The sequence below is a fragment of the Kryptolebias marmoratus genome, linkage group LG4, assembly GCF_001649575.2.
Source record: "Kryptolebias marmoratus isolate JLee-2015 linkage group LG4, ASM164957v2, whole genome shotgun sequence".
Lineage (NCBI taxonomy): Eukaryota > Metazoa > Chordata > Actinopteri > Cyprinodontiformes > Rivulidae > Kryptolebias > Kryptolebias marmoratus.
Window position 1 is genome coordinate 5,090,097 of NC_051433.1, and position 21,976 is coordinate 5,112,072.

General features: G+C 41.8%; 1 protein-coding gene across 6 annotated transcripts in view; it reads left to right on the forward strand.

Moving 5' to 3' along the window:
• Positions 1–21,976, forward strand: part of eif4g3a (eukaryotic translation initiation factor 4 gamma, 3a) — a 54,216-nt gene that overhangs the window by 22,650 nt on the left and 9,590 nt on the right. For 3 of the 6 annotated variants that reach the window (XM_037975058.1, XM_025004281.2, XM_037975057.1), the window contains 17 exons: positions 4,913–5,092; positions 6,523–6,634; positions 6,755–6,906; positions 7,786–7,911; positions 8,887–9,139; positions 10,309–11,088; positions 11,318–11,406; positions 13,072–13,372; positions 13,502–13,626; positions 14,739–14,858; positions 15,120–15,275; positions 15,411–15,608; positions 15,844–15,990; positions 16,107–16,343; positions 17,823–17,927; positions 19,938–20,076; positions 20,378–20,490. In XM_037975058.1, coding sequence (XP_037830986.1) covers positions 4,913–5,092; positions 6,523–6,634; positions 6,755–6,906; positions 7,786–7,911; positions 8,887–9,139; positions 10,309–11,088; positions 11,318–11,406; positions 13,072–13,372; positions 13,502–13,626; positions 14,739–14,858; positions 15,120–15,275; positions 15,411–15,608; positions 15,844–15,990; positions 16,107–16,343; positions 17,823–17,927; positions 19,938–20,076; positions 20,378–20,490 — 3,333 coding nt within the window. Of the gene's footprint in view, positions 1–2,450; positions 2,472–4,912; positions 5,093–6,522; positions 6,635–6,754; positions 6,907–7,785; positions 7,912–8,886; positions 9,140–10,308; positions 11,089–11,317; positions 11,407–13,071; positions 13,373–13,501; positions 13,627–14,738; positions 14,859–15,119; positions 15,276–15,410; positions 15,609–15,843; positions 15,991–16,106; positions 16,344–17,822; positions 17,928–19,937; positions 20,077–20,377; positions 20,491–21,976 lie in introns of all 6 variants that reach the window. The other 3 variants (XM_037975056.1, XM_017408745.3, XM_017408746.3) reach the window with 2 other exon arrangements.

Consider the following 21,976-nt stretch of genomic DNA (forward strand, 5'->3'; position numbering starts at 1 on the left):
TAAAAGCAGTTCAAGACTTTGTTTCGTGATATTTTATCTATTACTTGTTTCACGTGTGATCTTTATTTTAGAAATCTGCTCTTCAAACAATCTTTCCTGAGTTTCTCAGCTTTCTGCTGATTGTGTCGCATCTACAGAAGTGGCAATCATTCCTTATTCTGCAGAGAAAATGAATGTTTGGTGTTCAGGTTGAACAAATATAAGAACAGCTAGGATTGATTACATGTTGTTGGTTTCAGTGTCTCAGCGTCGGCGTTCCCGGCTGACATGTGTGTAATCTAGGAACCAGACCGTGTTCAGACATTTGACACATCATAAGGATTTGAAGGGCATGTTAATGTCTTTATGTTTGGCGTGTCAGTGTTTGTGATAATGATGCATTACCCCGTGGATGCTAGGAGTCTCACATGTCTACGTTCTGACATTCAGCCCATGTGGCTTCCAGATTTCGTTTTTGTTTGTTGATTCATACTGTGACGATTCACGCAGCTGCCCTCCACAAGATTGATGTGTTATTTAAGTCTGTGCTCCTCGAGCCCAGCCTGTCTGACATCCTCACCTTCTGGATGTTTCTGTGTGGACACATTTTAAACAGACTAATAATAGTACCGTGTCAAAGTGTAACGGGCGTGTTCGCTGCTGATAGTGTGTGCACGCACACTCGAGTGCGTGCTCTGGCTGTCACAAACCGGCGCTGAGATTTCTTGTGTCACCGCGGAAGTAGAATCGGAAAGCAGATGAAGCCGAACAGAGACCCTTTATGCTCATGAAGAAAACGGCCATTGTCCTGCTGAAACAAACTCGACGCACAGAACAAGACGCGTTAAGATGAGAAAATTGATTTGGCCAGAAAAATCGGTCCCCAGTTATGGATCAGATTTAGAAGGACTTCAGCGGATTTGAAGTGCATTGGGGAAATTATTCTCCACTAAAACAACCAATCATTGTTTTCTCTGCTTTTCCTGGTAATAACTTTCTCTAATGATCGAAACTGTACTCGTGAATAGGACCTTTTTGTGGGAGTTAAACAGGAAAAGTGTCACTCCTTTTTGTCAGCATTTTTCCTTGAACCATTCATTGTTTAACGAGGACAACAACATGCTCACACCTTGTCAGTTTTAGGTTATTGTTTCTTAAATACAGTGGAGTCAAATTTAGCACATTTTCTGTTATTAGACACTTCTAATTTAAAGCTAAATTACTGGTCTGTCAGAGGAAAGAAGTGGCATCAGTCACCAATAAATTCCATAATGAAGCCTGAAAAGAAGTGATTGTTGATGCTGATTGTGTCGCATCATGATTTTAGAAATATATTACCTCTGACATGAACCGCACGTCGGAATGAGAAAGTAGGGCGATTATTTGCATGATTGATTGTTTATCAGAGGTTTACCAGTATTCATGTCAGAGAAGGTCCCCCTCCGCCACGCTTTAAAGCAAATTACCAACAATAAATTGTAAATGTTATTACCTTTTCTGAAAGACTACACAGTATTTACCCTGAGAGCGTACACTACCACATAGGAAAATACTTGAAAGGCTGTTTATTTTCAAGTATTTTCTTTTTCTTTGTTTGCAGTTTATTCACACTCCTCTGTTTAATAAAACCGGCCCAAGTTGAATTAACATAACAGTAAAGGGTCAAAACAAACTTATTTTTTTTCCATTTATATCATTTCCATAAACGTTCCTGCCAATGACAGCTTGCAGTTAGTAGCAATGAAAAATACTCAGTTCTGACACGCAGTGAACGTGGCTTGATTTAAAGTTAAAAATGATAAAAATAAAAGTGGGATTAGATAATTCCTCTCTGAGCTGAAGAAGTATCACACCTGAACTGCTTACTGAATCAGACATTTACAATAAAAAACAGAAAAATTAATTAAAAAAACAACAAAAACAGTGTCTTGGTTGGATTTTTTTAAACAGTTTTTGAGTTGGTGGAGACATCAGACACCCAAATAAATGCTCCCAAAACCATTTTAAAAATTATAATCCATTCCCTGTAAAGGTGAGTGTTTTGAGCATAAGACACTAAGTCACTTGGGTGGACTTTGTGTTGTAACAGGAACCTTACTTGAAGCACACTTTTAATTGTTTTGTGCATGACGGTTTCAGCTTCTTTTACAATTTGAACTTTATCCATCGTGGTAAACTTGATCCCCCTGAGCGAATCGTACCAGTGTGTTTAGAGACTTAAACAGCTGTGCATGTCCTGTCAGGACCTCACATGACACCAGGCAATGAATGACTGGTGATTTTGACCGATTCCTCCTCCAAGTCACCACCTACTCAAACACAAAGCAGTCGTCCATCCGAGCAGCTCTGAAGCCGTCTCTGTGTTATTTGGAGGGAAACTGTTGGTTTCCTGTGTGTTTGTGTGGATGTTTAAATCTCACCAGTTTGTCCTCCCACTGGCTTTTCTCTCTTTACTGCTTTCAATACCCCAGGGAGGATTCAGGCCCATCCAGGTAACATCACCTTACCTCTGTGTCAAGACTCTGCAGAGATGCATGGCATGATGAGGGTCATCCTGAAATGACCCCGACCTTTCAACCCTGTGTTACCCTCCCCCTCATCTTCACTGCAGTGTCTAATCAGTTCACAGGTCTTTTATCATCATTTTATCCCCATGTCCTGTCTCCTTTCCTGTAGATGATCATTCCTGGACTTTATAGGTGCATAATTTTGTGTTTAAAAAAGAAAAAACCAACCCACTCCATTCATCACTCCTCTTTAATGAGAATAAAAGAATTGCATGCCTTATAAGAGAGATTCTCTATATTCCCTTTTTAGATTTATGTTTTGCTTGTTTATATGACAAATGTGCCTGAAAAAAACTTGTTTTATTGAGCATGTTTAATGGTTTGAGTGTTTTTTAGTGACTGTTTTCAGCCTAAGTTGGAAAGCTCCCTTTTGTTGACGGTTTTAAAGTTGTTTCGTCTGTATACTCATTTCTTGCTTAGCCAGCAGTTATCCTGAGACTGCCTTCTGGTGGCTGGTAATCAACAGTTTCCTGGTCATTTCCCAGATTTTCACTAAGCTATTTACAATAAAGTCCCTGAGTCTGTTTTAATAAGTTAAAGGTAATTTCCCTCTTGGGTATTTTTAGACAGCTTTACAGCATTGTTTATCCTGCTCGCCTTCACTTGGGGGAAACTGTGATTGGGTTTGCGTTTTCCCAGTCTGAGCTCGCTGTCACAGCTGTTGGTAGTGTCTTCTAGCATGGCACAAAGTGCGACACTTTATGTGCTTTCTGCACAGACCGCGCCAGATTTTCAACCTTGAAGCAGTGAAGTGTGTTTCACAGAAGTCAGTCTTGCTGCTTTTGCTGTGTTTTCTGTTTTTTAAACTCCATAATGGACCCAAAAAAAATGCTGTATGATGAACAGAGACGTGCCACATTCAAGCAGAACGTCAAGTTTGTTGAGCAGCTCGGGCACAAAAAAGAAAAGTGAAGATGTTGAGTAGGTTTTATTTGCTACAGTTGGGTAGTCTACGTTTTTCTCACAAAGTGAAAAGACAGAAATGGTGAAATGGAAAGTTTTAAGGGTTTCTGGTAGGAATGGGCATTTTAGATAAAATCAGTCTTCAAATCCATCTGTAATTATTTGGGCTAATTAATATAGTACAACAAACTGTTTGAAAGCAGAGAAGGCGGTCTTAATGTTTTCAGCTGAAAATGCTCGGATGAAACAGAGGCTTCAGGGATCTTTATGTTCCTTCACCGGTCCGGTGTGTTCAGTCAGTAAATCTGGTCCAGTTTCTACTTTATAATCCTTTCAAGATAAACTGCAACGGCAGAAAGAGTTGTTTTTGTTTTCTTTTCCTTTTTATGGGAGGGGTGGACGGGAGGTGTTACATTAAAAAAAAACAGCATCTTGACTGGAAAAGCACAGCTAGAAAACAGCTTGGAGTCATTACCTGGTCCTGGTAAAAAGAATAAAAAAAGACAGTCCTAGTTTCTGCAGGAAACTACAATTGGATCTGTCTTCACTTTTAATTAAAAAAGATAAAATAAAAGTCCAAAGTCTTCCATAAAATATTCAACTATAAGTAGATTTTGTTACCATCCATCACACAGAAATATTTTCTGGTAAGTAGAACACCAGAACTGAGGCAAAGTTCTGTTTTTAAGTATTAATCATGAACGTTTAAGACATCTACACACTCTTAGGTAAGTATTGCATTAAAATGCGACTGTAGTTGATTTCATTTTGTTTCCATTTGCCTTAGTAAAAAGGAGCCATCAGAAATGAATAAATTAAGAAAATAGCACTGTACTGCGGTCAGTGAGGGTTTCAAACATGACTGGACAGAAAAAGAAAATTGTCAGATAGTCACAAAACGTCCTTGACAAGAATGCAGATTTATGAACGCAGATGGTTTATAATCAGGTCAAATCTTTCCTGGTTAAATCCTGGTCACAGTTACAACCTGTTAGTTTATGGTATGGTCCTGTTGGTAAGGACTCTTGTTGGATGATTGAAAAAAGTCTGTAGAAAACGTTAAATGCAGGCCCTTCTTTGGACGTTGTTGAGCTGATTCCTAACTTTGCTTTCCTCCTGAAATAAATGGTCTAACTTCAAAGAGACGTTTAATCCAGTAAATCCTGCAGGAGATCAGAGATTGTTTACGGAGGTAACAGTGTAAATGTGTCCACGTTCATAAAAATCATTCTGCATTTGGCTCCTAAGAGTAGCTTTAATTCAATAAGATGAATGTGGAAATACCCATAAATAGAGTCGTGGGGCTCTGAGGCTCTTTGTGGGATGATGAAAACCTAAAGCTCACTGTGGAGAATATTTGTAGACGTCTGAAAAACGAGCTGAGATGAGAAGCTGCTGCCTCGAAGAAATATCTGATGCATCTTCCTGTTTCTGTCTCTTTCTTTCTCACACGTTCCCCTCAGTTCTTTCAGAGGCCTCCGATGCAGACTGCAAGGCCCACCATCCCGACAAACACACCCTCCATACGACCCGGCTCCCAGACTCCCACGGCTACCGTCTATCCTACTAATCAACCAATTATGATGACCATGGCACCAATGCCTTTTCCTTCCCCGCAGCCGACCCAGTACTACATCCCACAGGTACAACAAACACACTTCAGGCTGCTTTATTTAATGGAGCTTGTTCTGGTTCAGGTCTTTAAACGTAACAGATGCTTCTATTGATTATGATTCTGCACCAGAAATGTTCTGTTCTGAAGATGATGAGATTGAATTGACAGGAATTAGTTGCACGTGAAAAATAAACCTGCTTCTGAACGGTTCTTTCCATGATGCAAAGATCATCTAAATTATTTATTTAAATAGAAACTTGGAGTTGGTCTCTATGAAGCTCCGTATAAACTTTGAATCTACAGAGTTTTGCTAGAAACACGTCAAGAACTTTCTGCTCCATTATTCTTTAGGTTTTGTGTTTGTCATGTAAACGACGTTTTGTAAAATGTGCCTTGTTAAAGGAAGGTGATTACGTCTTTTCCCTGTTCCAGTGGCAGAAATAGTTGCCGTCAGTGCTTTGTGGGCTACAACAAACTCACAAAATTGGATTTATGTCAAGTATAACTAATAAGTCCTTTCAGGAGATCAGCCTGTAGGTTACAGACGTACTGTTTGAAACTCTGTACTACAGGCTGTATGAGAGCTCAGATTGTGAAAAGCAAGACTTTCTTTTCCAGCTAATTTAGCTAATTTAGCTGGGGTTTGACTTTGTTTAAGGCAACAAGTCCACTTAGCAGGACTCCAAATGAGCTGGTAGGTGTCAGACAGAGAGGCAGAGAGTCTTTTTTTTTAGCCACAAGTTATTCTCGGTTTTTATGGTCTTTGTTTGTGACAGTAGACCAATAAATGTGTGTTAACAAAGGAAGGAAAAGTGATCTGTACCTTAACCACTGCAGCCTCAATCAAAATCAATGTGGACAGTCACGTGGGTGTTCGGAGTTTTAAAGGCACTAAAAAGGCTATTTTGTTGACATAGTGGAGTTATTTTCTTTTTATTATACAATGAATCAATATTTTCTCAAAGACAATGTAAAGCAGGGCTGTAAGGATGTTCCAGGGTTTCTGTGGATCTTTTTACTCAAATTGATTTATTTATTTAACTGAGCTAGACCAACGTTACCATTCAGCAGTAAAAAAACATTTCAACCATTTTCTGTTTTAAATCTACGTGTTTCAAACTCAAATCAAACTCAATAAGCATCATGGGGGGGAAAAATGAACATTTACCAGGATGGTGTTTGTCTTTACACAACACCTAATCTATATATTTTCTCATGCATTAGATTTAAAGTGCACTTTTAATTAGTATAATTTGTCCAGTTAAAATATTTGTAAGCAGAAATATTTAAATCACACTCCTGCTAGAGTTAGGTACCTCTAAATACTGTCTCTGTGTCTGAGTTATTTTGATGAACAGTTTTTCCACTTTGACATCATTTAAGGACTGAGTCAGACCCTCACTGAAGGCTTATTGTTGTTTACTCACTGATGTCTCGAATGATCTTCCATATTTACAGTATCGCCCCAGTACACCCTTCGTTGGACCCCCGCAGCAGTATTCTGTGCAGCCTCCGGGTTCTGGCACCTTCTATCCTGGTCCTGGACCAGGGGAGTACCCCGCCCCGTACCGTAAGTCTTCTCGCTGACCGCCGCTGACCTCTGTTCAGCTCAGTAGTCACGTTTGCCCACATCAACGCGCTTTTTACTAAAATGTCTTCTCTTCTTTGGTGTTTTTGTAACTTCACGCAGATCCCCTCAGGTACCACCCTTCAGTCTCCCCCTCGGTTCCTGCTCCCGTCCCCACAGCTGGTCCACCCTTCTACCCAGGACAGTCCCTGTACCCCCCCTCCACCCCCATCATAGTGCCTACACAACATGCAACCAAGCGTGAGAAGAAAACAGTGAGTATCTTTGGGCTTTCACACCTTTTTTCTTCCCAAGGGGTCATATTTGACTTATCTACGTTTGTAGGTAGCATCTAATGATTTCTTTGTTGACAAAAATATTCTCAACTTCGATCCAGTTCATCGGGATTTCAAAAGCTTTTGTTCTGTTTACGTGTCGCGATCCTTATCAGGAAATAAATTTATCTTTGAAGATCTTTTCCATGTGAAGCTTGAAACTTTATACATGATGCTACTCCATAAATATGTTTTAATGCAGCATTTTCAGGCTTCTGCTATTTAAAAATGGCTTTACTGAGGTACTAACTACTGACAGTCTTTATTTTTAATATTCTTTTATGTATTTAGGGTTAAATTTTGACATTGATTGATTAACAGATGTGAAAATAAAGCTGCTTAAAGTACTTGAATGTTTGCATTATTAAACTGATCACTTATTTGCAAATATTAAGGTTTACAAAAAAGACAAAGATGTTTTATATTATTTTTTAATCAGCACTGATTTATTATTATTGACACAAATGTTGAAAAAAGATTGTTTTTTTGCAAAAAGTGTGAAAATATTTGGGTTTTTAGTCTATTTAAATTGTCACTTGCTGAAGGATTTTCTGTGGCTCAACTAGTGTTTTTTTGTGAAACAAAAATAAAATATAAACACATTAGAACAAATTATTCTTATATTTTACAGTAAATTCAGCGTTACGATTAGGAGACACCAGACAAGCACCACTGCGACTGATGTTGTTCCTTTTCTATATTTGTGCGTCTTGTTTTTTATGGTGTTTACGACTCAGAGCAGAAGAGAAAAGCTCATATAATGCTGATACAGATCTCTGTAAGACTTCAGTGGGTTTTATTTGCTTTTTTCCCCCCCAGATCCGTATTTGTGACCCCAATCAGGGTGGCAAGGATATAACAGATGAGATCTTGGCAGGAGGCTCAGGAAGCAGGAATTCAACGCCTCCCGTCGGCCCGCCCTCCACCACCCCTACTCCACCACAGGTACACCCCTGCAGCTCACTCACCTGGTGTAGCCGTCGTCTCAGTGCGACCTCTCTGCTCTGTCGTGGGTGAGGTCAGCAGGGCAGCAAAGGAACGCCTGATGGCTTTACGCCTGAGGTTTCTACAACCTGTGGCTTCTTATTCAAGACCTGTAATAGAAAAAGAATTATTAGATTATTCATTTCATTAATAATTTGTTTGAGAGTTGAAGGTAATAAAATATAACACATGGAGGACAGTAATCTACTTCATCATTCATTGAGAGGTGGAGGTGGTGCCAGAGCTTCATTTTTATAATCTTGTTCACGTCTTTTAATTTTACACCTCTTGTCTTTGTTTTCACCCTCTGTCTTCTACAGTAGGTTGCGTTTGCTCTGTCTGTATACTTCTGCTCTTTCTACAGAATCCAAGCTGATTTCCTGATCTTTTTTTTTTTTTTTTTTTGCTGAGACAGTTCAATCTGTTCTTGCAAAAAATAAATTTAATTAGTTTGGCATAGTTCTCGGAGTAACTTTGGAAATGGAGTGAACAGTCCCAACAAGACAAACCATTTCCAAAGTGGATAACTTGTCTGGATTCTGTTTGTGACTTTATTCCTCCCTGTGTCCTTCTGTGGGTGTTAACTGTCTTTTTCCTGTTTTTCTCTGTCCTTGTGTGCCCCTTTCTTTTTATCTTTCTTTTTCCACCCACCTTTCTCTGTCCTTTAAATTGTCCTGAGCTTTCACCCTCCTCCTGCCATTCCTCCTGCACTAATCCCCATTGTCTTTCTTGCTTTTCTTGTATTATCGAACACCGTTGCCTTGTTGATGTAACCATACCTCGTTGGAATCCTTATTTTTTGCTTTATCTTGCACTTGGGCTTGTTTATTTGTGCGCTCGCTTGCCTACATCCCTTCACCTCTTTCTCGTTTTGTGTGTTGCTAGTTTTTATGGCCGCACCCTCATTATCCTCACATTTTCTACCTCAAATCGCAGCAGCTGAGCAGCAGCCAGAGTCCGGAGCAGCAGCAGCCGTCGCAGCCTCCACCCCCTCAGCCACAGCAAGCCCATCCCGGCGGGCACATGTTGGAGCCACCGCAGATACCCCAACCACCCCAACCACCACAACCACCGCAGCCCCAGCAGCCTCCACAACCACCGCAGCCCCAGCAGCCTCCACAGCCCCCGCAGCCCCAGCAGCCCCTGCAGCCGCTGACGACTGGGGCTTCAGACACCAAACCAGGGCCAGGTCTGCCATAAAATTCACTTTTTTTTTCTTAGATATTATTTGCAAGTTTTGATAGGTAGGGATGCACTCTTTATCAGGTAATTTTAACTCGATTTGGGCAATTAAACGTATATATTAACCATCGCCCACTGGAGTTTATGGGTTGAAAGTTTTATTATAGGACGATATTTTCCATTATTTTAGCTAAGATAATTTTCCCTCGCTGTTTCATCGCCTAATGTTTAGGACAATTAACAGCCGAACATGCCAATAAAATAGCCCACAATTTTCATAACAACCAGATAAAATCAAACTTCTTCCCACAGATCAGCTGGGGGACTTAATTAGCTCCGTTGATGCGTCATGGTGGCTGTTTTACCGTCGGCGCAGTACTGATCAGACTGTTAGAAGTTATTAAACACAAACGCAACTACTTCAACAATATGCTTGTTTTAGTCACACAACTGTTATCCGCGGACCTCCTGTCCCTCACATGCACTGAGATTGTCCACCAGGAAAATAAGTTCAAGACATTATTCCTGCAGGTTCCAACTCTCTGAAATATCGCGTGCTGTAACAATAAGGCCATTTTGTTTGACTTTAACCACGTGTTCATTCTCAGTGTGATAACGCTGCCTGTGGCTCCAAATATCAGCTCGGAGCTGGTTGCACAGACCTGTGGTATTTATTGTTAAAGGTTTTGAGCAACTCTTTGGTTTAAAAGTCAAAGTAATCTCAGATCTTTAACTTTGCTTTCTTTTTTGGCTACAAGCAGCTGACTGCTACTGTACAGAGAACAGGGATTACCCAACCCACCCCTCCTCAAAAAAAGGAGGGGTGCATCTGCAGTTGATATTAAGTCTATGGCCCAATCCTAATTTAATTTGATGTTTAAATTCTAAAATGCAAGAATAAAATTGCCTTCTCTCTTCTTTTTGCTCACACAGTAAATGCTCAGACATTACGGGGGCCGTTTTCTTCGTGTTAGAACACCTCACAATCACAAAACATTGATTTTCAATGAGTGTAGAGTCTGTGAACTTCTCGCTTGTAAACAAGGGGAAGGTTTTAACTGTTTTTATTAGAAGAACTGTTTTTAAATTATACTTTTAAAGCCTGTTATTACTGGGTGATGAAAGTCTTATTTGGACTTAACTTAATGAGTTTTGTTTCTGTCTTACTCTTTCCAGTTGACATGCCAAAACTGGAACAAGTTGTTCAGAAGTCTTCCTCTCCTGGGCTCGTGCAGCCTGAAGCTCCCTTGGAGAGACTGGAGGCCAGCGTTCCTGTATCTGAGCCTCCTGCCCCCGTTGAACCAGAGCTTCCCTTCCTTGCCCCGCTGACCGCCGCCGCCGCTCTCCCACACGCCGTGGCCAACACCAGTGAACCCCCCTCAGCCAGGGAGCCCACTGCTTCGGCCTCCTCTCCCCCCACCTCTGTTGGGGAGAACAAACCGTCTCCGGTAACACTTCAGATGCCCAGCACAGACAAGCCTCTCACAGATTCACCACCATCTTTAGCTGCTTCTCTGTCGCCTGCTCTGAAGGCTCTGAACGGCCTTGCGGACTCTGGAACTGAGCTGGATGCCGTGGCTCATGAGCCCTCTCTCCTGCCCCCGGCTGAGCTCCATCCCCAGGTGTCTGCTCCTGCTTACAGAGACGCCTCCCCCTCTGAAACTTTGCCTTCTAACATGAGGCCAGAGGTACCGATTGCTGCTGCGCTGTCCCCTCTGTCGCCGGTGGCTGTGGTGCCAGTCACCCTCACCTCCAGCCCCATCCCAGCTTTGCCAGTGATGCTCCCCCCCGGCCTTCCGCCTCTAGTGCAGGCCACAGCAGAGGCCGATGAGCTGAGCAAAACCTTAGACACTAAAGACCTTCTCACCAGAGGTGGGACAGAGGCCCAAGGTGGCTCTAATGAGAGCAAAACTGAGTCCCAGCAGCAGACACTTACCAGGAAGAGTCCCACTACAGGTAATGTGTCTGATGTTCATTTCTTCTAAATAGTAGCTGTTAAATACATCTGTTGCTTTTTTATTGCATTGCACCAGAGTATTGACATAAAGCTCCTCGGTGATTATACATCAGGGTGGTTTTTGCACTTCTACACACAGATAATTTCTCATTACTTTAAAATCTGTCGTGGTTTGGTTGTTAGCAGACTGGCTAATTGTGTGTTACTTCATTTTCTGTTTCCTTGCAGTTAATCAGACTTCTTCCACTGTACCAAAGACCTGGAGAAAACCAAATGAAGTGATCTTTACTGGAGACACACCTCAGAAGGAGGAGGAGGTCAGAAAACGATGTTCTCATTTTGTGATTCAGGTGGAAGTTTTGGGTAAAAATGACAGAGTACAGTCGCAGTTTTGTTTATTTGCTGGTTTCTTAAAAGCTTGTCGCCTCTTGATGTGACGTGACAAATGGCTGGTATTTTGTTCGTAGTAACAAACTACAGTGTCAAAAGGGGGACAGTGAGTTTGGGAGAATGGGGAAAGGAACAATGTGAGCAATAGTTCAAGTGGAAAGTGCTTCCACATGTGTGGAGAGGGAGGCAGACATGAATGACTCGGCCGCTGTTATCGTTGGAGAAAAGCAGCAAGAAGTTATCCATCATCTTCAGTGTTCTTCCTGTATGTGAAGTAGCCTCTGTACGCTCTTGTTTCTGCTCCTTTATTGGGTTTGCTTAAGACTAGCAGAGTTTTCACACCACTAAACACCGGCAATCAAACAAACGGCTTTAAACAGCTTAATTCGCTCTTTTCAAGTTGCTTTGTAAAGGTTAGAAACTTAAATCTAAAATATACTAATTTATCCTCAGTGTACTGACTTGGATTACTGACAGAAGTGCACACAAGACACAGAGGGGTACACAGACGGAAAGAAACCAGAGGAAAATTATTGGATGCATTGGTTTCAGCACTTAAAGAAAACCTGAACATGTACTTGCTGACCAAACCCTTTGTGAGAGCTATAAATCTTTAGAAGGATGGAAGTTTTTTGAAAAGGGTGTGTAAAACATTCTTACACCTTCAGGGGCTTTTTTTATCTGAGATACAATCCGAAACATCGTTTTGCACTTTAGTCAGGACAAGATGTTCTGGAGCCGCTCAGAGTGGCTGAGCGACAACCATCTTTCCACATTAGCTTCCTGCATACCAGATCAGAAGGTGTGTGTGTGTGGTAATCATGACATGAACACACTGTACAGTAACAACAACAGACACAGGTACCTGAATGACTTTGCTGCATTGTGTTGAAAAATGAATCAACTAAATTGGTCAAATTAAAACAATAACTGAAGCTAAAATCAGCAAAACTGGAGCCTAAAAGCTGCAGTGTGAATGTCCCAAAACATTATTTAAGAGCCTAAATGCACAAAATCTTAGCTAAAAGTTAAAATTGGCACAGACAGTAGCTAAAACCTAAAAGGAAAATGGAGCAAATATGCTGAAGTCGAAGGAATTAAAAATACCTCACTGTATTTTTATGGAGGAAAAAATTGTAAATGAAGGTAAATAATTATAAAAAGTATAAAAGTTACAAACACTAAAAGTCACCAACCATGCTGAACATTTTATGAAATGAATGGTTAAAAAGCTGAAGGTATTCAGAAATTGTTTGTAAAAAGTGTCCACAGTGCTGCTGAGTCAGCATTCACACAGATTTAGGATCTGTGAATTCAGCAGTCACATTTTGCCTTATTTTATGTCATTTCAGCTGCATTAGTAAGAAGAATATCAGCTTCCTCCTGTTTTTACTAATATCATGTCTGCTTCTATGAGCCTATTGGACCATTCTGCTTCTTCTTGTTTGAAATCATATTCAACTCATTTTATTTCCCTTTTATACCTTTACAATAAGTTCAGAGGGAACAGCAGAACAGTAACCACCTAGACATGTTATCTTGTCAAAAGAAATATGTATTTTTTAAAATAAATGAGTCTCACCTCCCCCCAGGACGAGCCGAAGGTTGTAGAGCAGCCTGCTGGAGAGCAGGCCCTTCAGTCGGCTCCTCCAAGCTGCAGCCCCGCGCCTCTGCCGTCGCTCTTCCCCTCGGCTGCTGCTCCCGTCCCCGCTCCCGCTCCCGCCAGCAGCCCGCAGCCTGACGGAAAGCCCGCCACTCCCGAGGAAAACGGTGAGGCGGAGCTGGAGCCCATGAGGAACGGAGCGGGCCACATCTCGGAGACGGAGAGCAGCGACAGCGGAGTCACTCCTGGAGACAAGGAGAACGTTCCGGGAGCGCCACAGGACATGGAAGGTGAGAAGGACCTCAGTGATTCCTTTTTATAATCGTTAAATGTTTTTGGAAATGTTAAAGTCGCTCTCTTGGCTGTCTGTAACATTTATTTGGATTATTTTTAATCTCCTACCCTGCTCATCGGTCCAGACCTGGCTGATCCCTGTGGGAAGCGACAGTATGGCAGAGAATTCCTGTTAGGCTTCCAGTTCATGGCTGCCTGCGTCCAAAAACCCGAGGGCCTCCCACCGATCAGTGACGTGGTCTTAGACAAGGTACGTCCCGCTGTATACATTTAAACTTAAAGATTATATTGACTTTAAAACCTTAAACCTATATACTTAGCAGATAACTGACTCCTTTGAGTCGTTATGGAAATGAAAATTATGAATGAATTTTCATAATATGTTATCCAAAGTTCAACTACCGCTGACTTATTAGTTTGTAACCGTTAGTTTAAATATTTGAGTGAGTACTACTAAATATTTTCTGGTATTTACACACACATAATCCCTTAAATGATTTAATAATCATCAGATTTGTTGCAGTCATTCTCGCTGCACAGTTGGTCATTTTGGCTGCAGTAGTTCTTGAAACAGAAATGCATCTGCCGTTCTGCCACGGATCAGAGCAGCAGCCACTGTGCTTCTAATAACTGAGATAAGTTTGTTGTTTAAATCAGCATAGAGCAGTGTATTACAGCTTTATCAGATGAAACGTGAAACTTTGTAATTGTTGTGCATTAATTTAGATTTGAAGTCGCTGATTGGGCAAAAATAATTTTTTAAAAGCCTTGTTGGGTCAACTGGATCAAAGTTCCACCAGTTTGGTTTGTTCCTGGGATCCACAGACACGTTTGGGTGGAGCATATGGCCTGCTGAAATGCTGTTTTGATTAAAATCACTTTGCTATTATGTCATCGTTGGCAGCGTTAAAAGAGCACGCCCCTCCTCCACCTCTTCGAAACGAAGAACCACACTGGTGAGCGGCAGATTGGTAGAGTCTCAGAGTTTCGTTTTCTCAGCGGGAGAAAGTGAAACTTCTTTGGAAAGGAGAGTTGAGAGGAAGTCGAGGACAGCTGAACAACAAAGAGCTGGATTTGTTCTCCCCTCCTCCCCCACAACTATCTCACACTCTCCCGCGTTCCTTTCCTCCGTTCTTCCCCTCCACATCTGGTTCTGACTTCTCTCCGAAGGGCCTTCAGAACAAGCAGGGCGTGATTTAATACCAGTTCGGCGAGCACTCATAATCCAAAGGCTGATAATGTAGTGTGCCTGTCACTTCCAGCAGGTCACCTTTAGAGCACCACTGGGTTTGAGGCTCACGCTCTTCACGCTGACGGATCACTGCTCCCCCTGCTGTTCAGCTTGTGTTGTGTGTCATACAGATGAACCAGAACAAGTTGCCATCTCGGGTGGTGGACTCCAGGGTGATTTCCAGAGGACCTGATTTCACACCTGCTTTTGCAGACTTTGGGAGGCCGATGACGGGAGGACGAGGCACCGCAGTGAGTCGTGCTTCAGAAGATCCCACACAGACTTCCCTGCTTCTGCCCCAGAGATTATAGTGGCTAGCAGAAGTAGTATTCATTTTATTGTGTTGCCTTCCAGTATGGAATTTAAATGATATATGCCTTTTTTAATAGACCAGGCTGAATATTTACTGATATTGGACTATAACAGCTGGAATTACAAGCTAAATTTGGCTTCCTGCTGCATTTCGCTGTGTTGTCTCAGTATTTCTGTTATAGCACCCTCTACTCTTACAGCTCATAAACATTGGGGCACGGCGACCTCCACCCAGGAAGATCATCATGAACGTGTCAGTTAACGATGATGTTCAGCTGAAAAAAGCACCGAATGCCTGGAAACCCGGCATGAAGAGGGAGAGCCAGGCAGAGGATACAGAGGCGCAGAAGACACAGGCAAGGAGAAGAAACTCAGATAACTGAGCTATAATAAATATTTAGACTGGTTCTCGTCTTAAAGATACGTCTGTAGATTCAGAATAGTCTCCACAAAGTGTGTGACTGATGAAAACTGCGATTACTGTTCCGCAGGAGCTCTTCAAGAAGGTACGAAGCATCCTGAACAAGCTGACGCCTCAGAAGTTCAACCAGCTGATGAAGCAGGTGACGGATCTCACCATCGACACGGAGGAGAGACTCAAAGGGGTCATCGACCTGGTCTTTGAGAAGGCCATCGATGAGCCCAGCTTCTCCGTGGCTTACGGAAACATGTGCCGCTGCCTTGCCACGGTAAAGCCCAGCAGTCTAGACGTAGCTGCGCTTTCAGAGGTTTAAATTAATTCTTCGTAGCTGCGGTCCTTATTGTGTCAGGCATTCATGTTGCTCTGCAGAATTAAGCAATGAAAGAGAAAAAAACTAGAAAAAAGGTCATTGAGGCATGCATGCTCAACACCGGAGGTTTACATCTGGTCCTAATTGTTTTTTTTTTTTCTGCATCTGCTGTTTCTGCTGTTTTTTTATCCAGCTCAAAGTGCAGATGACGGACAAACCCAACTCCACGGTTAATTTTCGAAAGCTGCTGCTAAATCGCTGCCAAAAGGAGTTTGAGAAGGACAAGGTGGATGACGTGGTGTTTGAGAGGAAGCAGAAAGAGCTGGACTCTGCTGCATCGGTTCGTTCTGGGTTTTTACTGCACAAACAGAATAAATAGCCTGACCCTGCTTCAGGCAAAAAAAAAACAGTTGTGCGACTAACTTCCAGGGTTCAATCTTTCCCTCCTGACTTCAGGCGACAGAGCGTGAGCGTCTGCAGGAAGAGCTGGAAGAGGCCAAGGACAAAGCCCGGCGGCGGTCCATCGGCAACATAAAGTTCATCGGGGAGCTCTTTAAGCTCAAGATGTTGACTGAGGCCATCATGCATGACTGTGTGGTCAAGCTGCTGAAGAATCACGACGAAGAGTCTTTGGAGTGCCTGTGCAGGCTGCTCACCACCATCGGGAAAGACCTGGACTTCGAGAAGGCCAAGGTGAGGCGCAGACCGAAGTAGGGCTGGAACTGTCCACAAAATCTGGGCTTTGGCTCTTTTATTATTATTATTTTGTAACGCTCCAGAAATACCATACATCAGTAACAGATAATCCTCCATTTACAGTTTTTAAACTTATTCTGGAGGACATCATGTAGTCATGAGAAAACTGAAGCAGTTTGGCATCAGACATGTCATTATGACAGTCTTCTCCTAAAGCTTTACATAGAAAGATGTTGCTTATTTCAAAATGCGTTTCTTTTAATTGGCCTTTACCAAACGGCTGTGTTAAAGAGAGTCAAGTTACCTTTAGTATCTGCTGCTCTCCTAGCTTATGTCAGAAAGTTATGTTGCCATCTGACGCGCAAACGTCGATTTAAAAACTGTTGTTTGTGTCTTATCATCTGGGGGAAAGCCAAAACAGTTCCATATAACAGAGGTAAGGTTATTTTTAGGGACCAACTCCCCGTTTTGGTTTCGTTTTCAGTTTCCTGCTGCCCTCTGAGTGAGAAATCTGTGATGCTGCTTGTAGTTTGCTGTGATGATCCTTGGATTGAAAACATTCTGAGTCACAGAGGATCTGACTGCTGTACTTTACTGGAACGAAGCTTTTCCATCCCTTAAAGGGAGTCAGTGAGACATGGAAACATGAGCAAATAACGTTTGTAAAGTAGTTCCCTCAGGGCGTACAGTTAACATGTCGTCTCTTAGAAGGCAGATGTTACGTTAGGAAGGCAGAAATTATACTGAGTTAAGATAGTTATTAATCAGCTAAAAGGTTCTGAAGACAGAAGTTTTGTTTATTATTTAAAGTAGTTTATTGTGTCCTGCTGTTTATAATTTGCATGCCATGCAAACTGTTTTATCTTCTGTTTCATTTTCAGTTTTTTGTGCTCACACTTAAAGGCAATCTTCACGTTTTAACCCGAGCCTCATTCCTCCGGTTCGCTGAACGAGTGTGATTTGTGGCTCTTCGCAGCTGTTTGTGCCCACTTCACTCGTTCAGATTTACAGCGCCACCGACTCAGTTGTTAAACTCTGAAAAAGCCTGACGTTTATTTACGGCCGCAGTGAAACCTTGTCAAACTCTTGTGGTTTTAGAAGCGTAAAAAGTGATGGCTGCAGTGGGTTACATTAATTTCAACGGGCAGGAGAGAAGTGGTTTCTGTAGGATGTAAGGAAACAGGGATGTCCCCGCTCTGTTCTCCTGTAGACGTCAGTGACTCTCAGCTGATGGTTTGGTGGATTTTGAGCCACAGGAAATTTTTATTTAAAAAGCAGAATTCTCCTTTGCTGCCTTTTTGTTTCTTCTGAAAAATATTTACCAACATAAAAACATGACAATGTGACAATAAATCTTGTTTTTTTATGTTTAATTCTCTTCAATGCCATTTCTGAACCCATTAAAGTAAACTGGGTTCATTCTTCTTTTGTCATTTTTTCCAATTAATGAACTGAAGAATGTCTCTCTGCCTCCAGCCCCGCATGGATCAATATTTCAATCAAATGGAGAAGATCGTGAAAGAGAGGAAGACGTCGTCCAGGATACGGTTCATGCTACAAGACGTTATAGACTTGAGATTGGTGAGTGTGTGATTCAATCCTTGTTTTGATTTTCACAGACGGAGAATCCAAAGTTCTCCTACATCTTCATCGGTTTTGTTATTGTTTTGCTTTCTTCCCCACAGAGGCTTGTTTCAGTGTTTTGGTTCTCCGTTCCTCTCTGGAACATGATATTGGGTGATTTGGACATAGTCTGCTCTGGCCCTAGGTGTTGAAGTTTAACTCGTTTTTTCAGGAAGTTGAGAGCACATGCAGTATTTAAACATCTACAATGTTAGGCAATTAGTTGGTGTTCAGAAAAGATGATAAATATCTGTCACCCAAACTAAAGAAGTTTGTAAAAGGCATAGGATCACAGATCAGACATTTTTGTCACCATCATAATGGTTGCCTCTTTTTAGTTTCTTGGGCACAATTTAGAAAGTTCCTTTTAATCGTCTCGCTCCGCCTTCAGGAGGACCAGGTGACGCAGATCTTCAGGCTTTATTAACATTTTGACCCTTTGAATCTCGTTCAACAACATCCATTTAACTGGGACTGTGGAAATTAAACGAACCGATGTCCGCGTAGCAGGAAGAGGTTTTCAGGGAGACGTTTCCTCAGTTTGAAACATAATTAAAAAAGGAAAGTTGAGCCGAGCTGCAGAGGCTGAGCTGGAGAGAACCGGGAACGATGAAGTTAAACTACAGCAAACTAAGCTCTTTAAAGCAGGAGCGGTTTTAGGACTAGCTTCCAGCTGTTGTCATGTGGCGTTGTGTGTCCATCACACTGCACACATGCACACAGCGCTCTGACAGCAGAGCAGACAGTTTGCTTTGATATACCAAAACATTCAGGCCAAATAACATTTCTGTACAGGTTTAATGAGTTTGTGTAATTTATCAACTTGGACCAAATATAATAATTTAACAAGTAATGTTACCACATTTCAAACAATCTGTGTTTCCCCAACTTTTACATTTTATTTTAATGGAAAAGGTAAACGTTGGCACTCAGGTAAAGTGCACTCCTGCTACATAAAAGCTTGTTTATGAAGCTAACAAATCAGCCTGTTCCCTTCGCTTGTTTGTGAGGCAGCACTCAGCTTATATTCAGCTTTTAATAAACACGAACAGAAACAGAACAAAGTATCAGGGAGGAAAAGTCAGTTTACAACAATACTCAGGGCTAAATTAAAATGGAGAAAATAAGAATAATGTATAATAAACTTGAGCATTTTAAAATGACCTCTTATGGTAAAACTAAATATCGTCTTGAAAAGAGGGAAGTAAAAGTGTAAACTGTGGTGAAGCAAAGACGATCAGGGTGTAATAATGTCTGAATCCTGGCTGAATATTAAGACCCAGCTACTTTTTAATCCCACTCTTTTCACCGTTTTGTGAGGTAAATGGTAACAGGTCTCTCCTATAAATGAGTCTACCTGTCTAAATAAAAGTAAGTAAATAAATAAGAGCTTCAGATACCTGTCTCCTTACCACAGGACACCTGTAGCCTCTCCTGGCTGATGCCACTCAGGCCAATCCTCGTCGGGGCAAACCTGGGAGAAGAAAGAAGCTGTTGTTTGTGTCTTATTAAAACACTGTCATATAACGGAGGAGGAGTTCTTTACTGAACTTGTTTAGGTCAGATTGATGCATCAGAATTATGTTTGCAAAGATTAAAGTGGTCCTCCTTATATTTTAGCAGCGAGTGGTGAGATTTTCCATTTGTTTGTTCTGTGAAGCTTACACTGCCTTTAAATATTTTATTGGCTCTCACATCCGTCTTAACTGTCCTGTAAACTGAACTTTTGGCCTAAAAGTAATGAGGGCGAGTTTAAGCTTCAACTAAATTCAGTACAATATATACTCATCATACCTGGTGTGTTTATAGAAAGAAATGATATGAATAATAAGCTAACAAAGAGAGAGTCAGTTTGGGAAGAAACTTTCCATCTTCTGAGCTCAGATTACTACTTAATCTGAGATTTAAATGAAAGAAAGACTTAATATTCAGTTTTATAAATTAACGGTCACTCCATTCTCTCCTCAGCACAACTGGGTGTCCAGGAGAGCTGACCAGGGCCCCAAAACCATCGAGCAGATCCACAAGGAGGCCAAGATTGAAGAGCAGGAGGAGCAGAGGAAAGTGCACCAGCAGCTGCTCTCCAAGGACAGCAAGAGACGGCCAGGTCAGTCCTGCAGCTTAAATCCTCTTTAAGGCTTAGAATCACACCGACTCAGGAACCCTGCGACTTCCTGTCCGTGTAGCATGCAGAGATGCAGCGGACAGGAAGCCCCCCCCACGCCCTCCCATCTGCCAGCTGATCTATAATATTCCATCATGTATAACAAGCTGTGGAGAAATGTCTCCCTGTCGGTTGAAAGACGCCTGAACGCCTCTGAATTTACCAGTGAATCGATGTTTTAAAGCGGCGCTGGATCACTGCACTGATAACTGCTTTTCTGTGGTGCTTGAATTTGGTGCCGTAGATCCACGAGAGCAGAGGGAACAGCGCATGCAGAGAGAGGAAACCTGGAACACTGTGCCCATGACAAAGAACAGCCGGACCATCGACCCAAATAAGATCCCAAAGATCTCCAAGGTGAGTCGGGGTCGTTGATGGGTTTCAACCTGCAGCTGGGAGGGGGGGTCAGGAGACATTTGGTCAACAATAAACCTTCCAGGGAGACGTCTGCAGACTGCGGCTGCTCGCGTCATTTCAAACAGTTGGCTGCAGATTATCTGGCAGACATTATTTATTTCATTTCAAGGATGGATATAATTCATATATACACCATCTTATTAACCGAAGTACCTAACAAATCAAACCCAATAAACTGGGTGACTTCCTGCAGACAGGACGATGTGTGCCCGCAGCAGGGAGACGTAGTAACCAGTCCTCCAGCAGAAACCGTCATATGAGAAGATTATTTTAGGACTTCAGGTCAGGGACGTTCATACAAATGATCTGATTGATGTCTTGTAGTATTTGAGCCGTCTAATAGCTTACTTCCTTGCAGGAATGCTTGTTGCCCGCAGCCTTCCGTGCTAAAGTTTTAAACAAAGATGGAGCACAGAATTGTGTTGACTCTCAGCAACCACACCAGATTTTAGCTCAAAATCTGTAAAAATGTGGCAGCCAGCTTGAATTGGGTTGACTCTGAAGGACAAAACACACAAGAGCGTGAAAACTTACGGCTCCTGTTTGCAGCTATGATCCCCACGTCGCCAGTGACCGGACGCACTGATGCTTTAACGCTGCGGCGTCCAGCCGTAGTTTTCTGTTCTATTTTCAGACGTCACCGCTCCTGAAAAACATCTTTATGTGTAAACTCCTGAGCAGCTCTTCTTCCAAACTTTGTTTGTTGTTGATAGATCTTCTTTTCATGTTCAGCTGTAGCGTTGTCTCGTATCACAAGTATAAAAATGGATGAGGAAAGATTAATTATTGAGGTGGAGAAGTATCTGGAGATGTTTGAACTCAAATCTTTTTATTATCAAGACAATCTGGGAAGAAAAAAAAGATATTGCCTGGAGATTTATTACTTGAGAAATTTGATCTGAGTTATTTCAGGGCACTTCCTGAATGTTTTATTTGCATCAGTTAACATGATTTTAATAATACACAGCGCCGCTACGATCCCCTTGTAGCTGTACGTCCAATAGACTGATTTCTGAGAGTTTCATTAAAATCCGTCCACTGGCTCATGAGATATTTTGCTAACAAATACACAAACAAGCACACAGACGCAGGGAATCATTAGATTCCATGTGTTTAGATGGCGGCAGGCGATAATCCTCTGTGAGGCGAGACGTCAGGACGGTCCGATCAGATGCAACATAACATTCATGATATATGAACATCAACTAAAAGCTGTGAACAAATGTTTTCTTAGAGTTTATTTCAAATAAAATCAATCAAAATCCAGTAAAGGTAAGATACAGGTGCTGGTCATAAAATTAGAATATCATGAAAAAGTAGATCGATTTCAGTAATTCCATTTAAAAAGTGAAACTTGTATATTATATTCATACATTACATACAAACTCATATATTTCAAATGTTTATTTCGTTTAATTTTGATTAC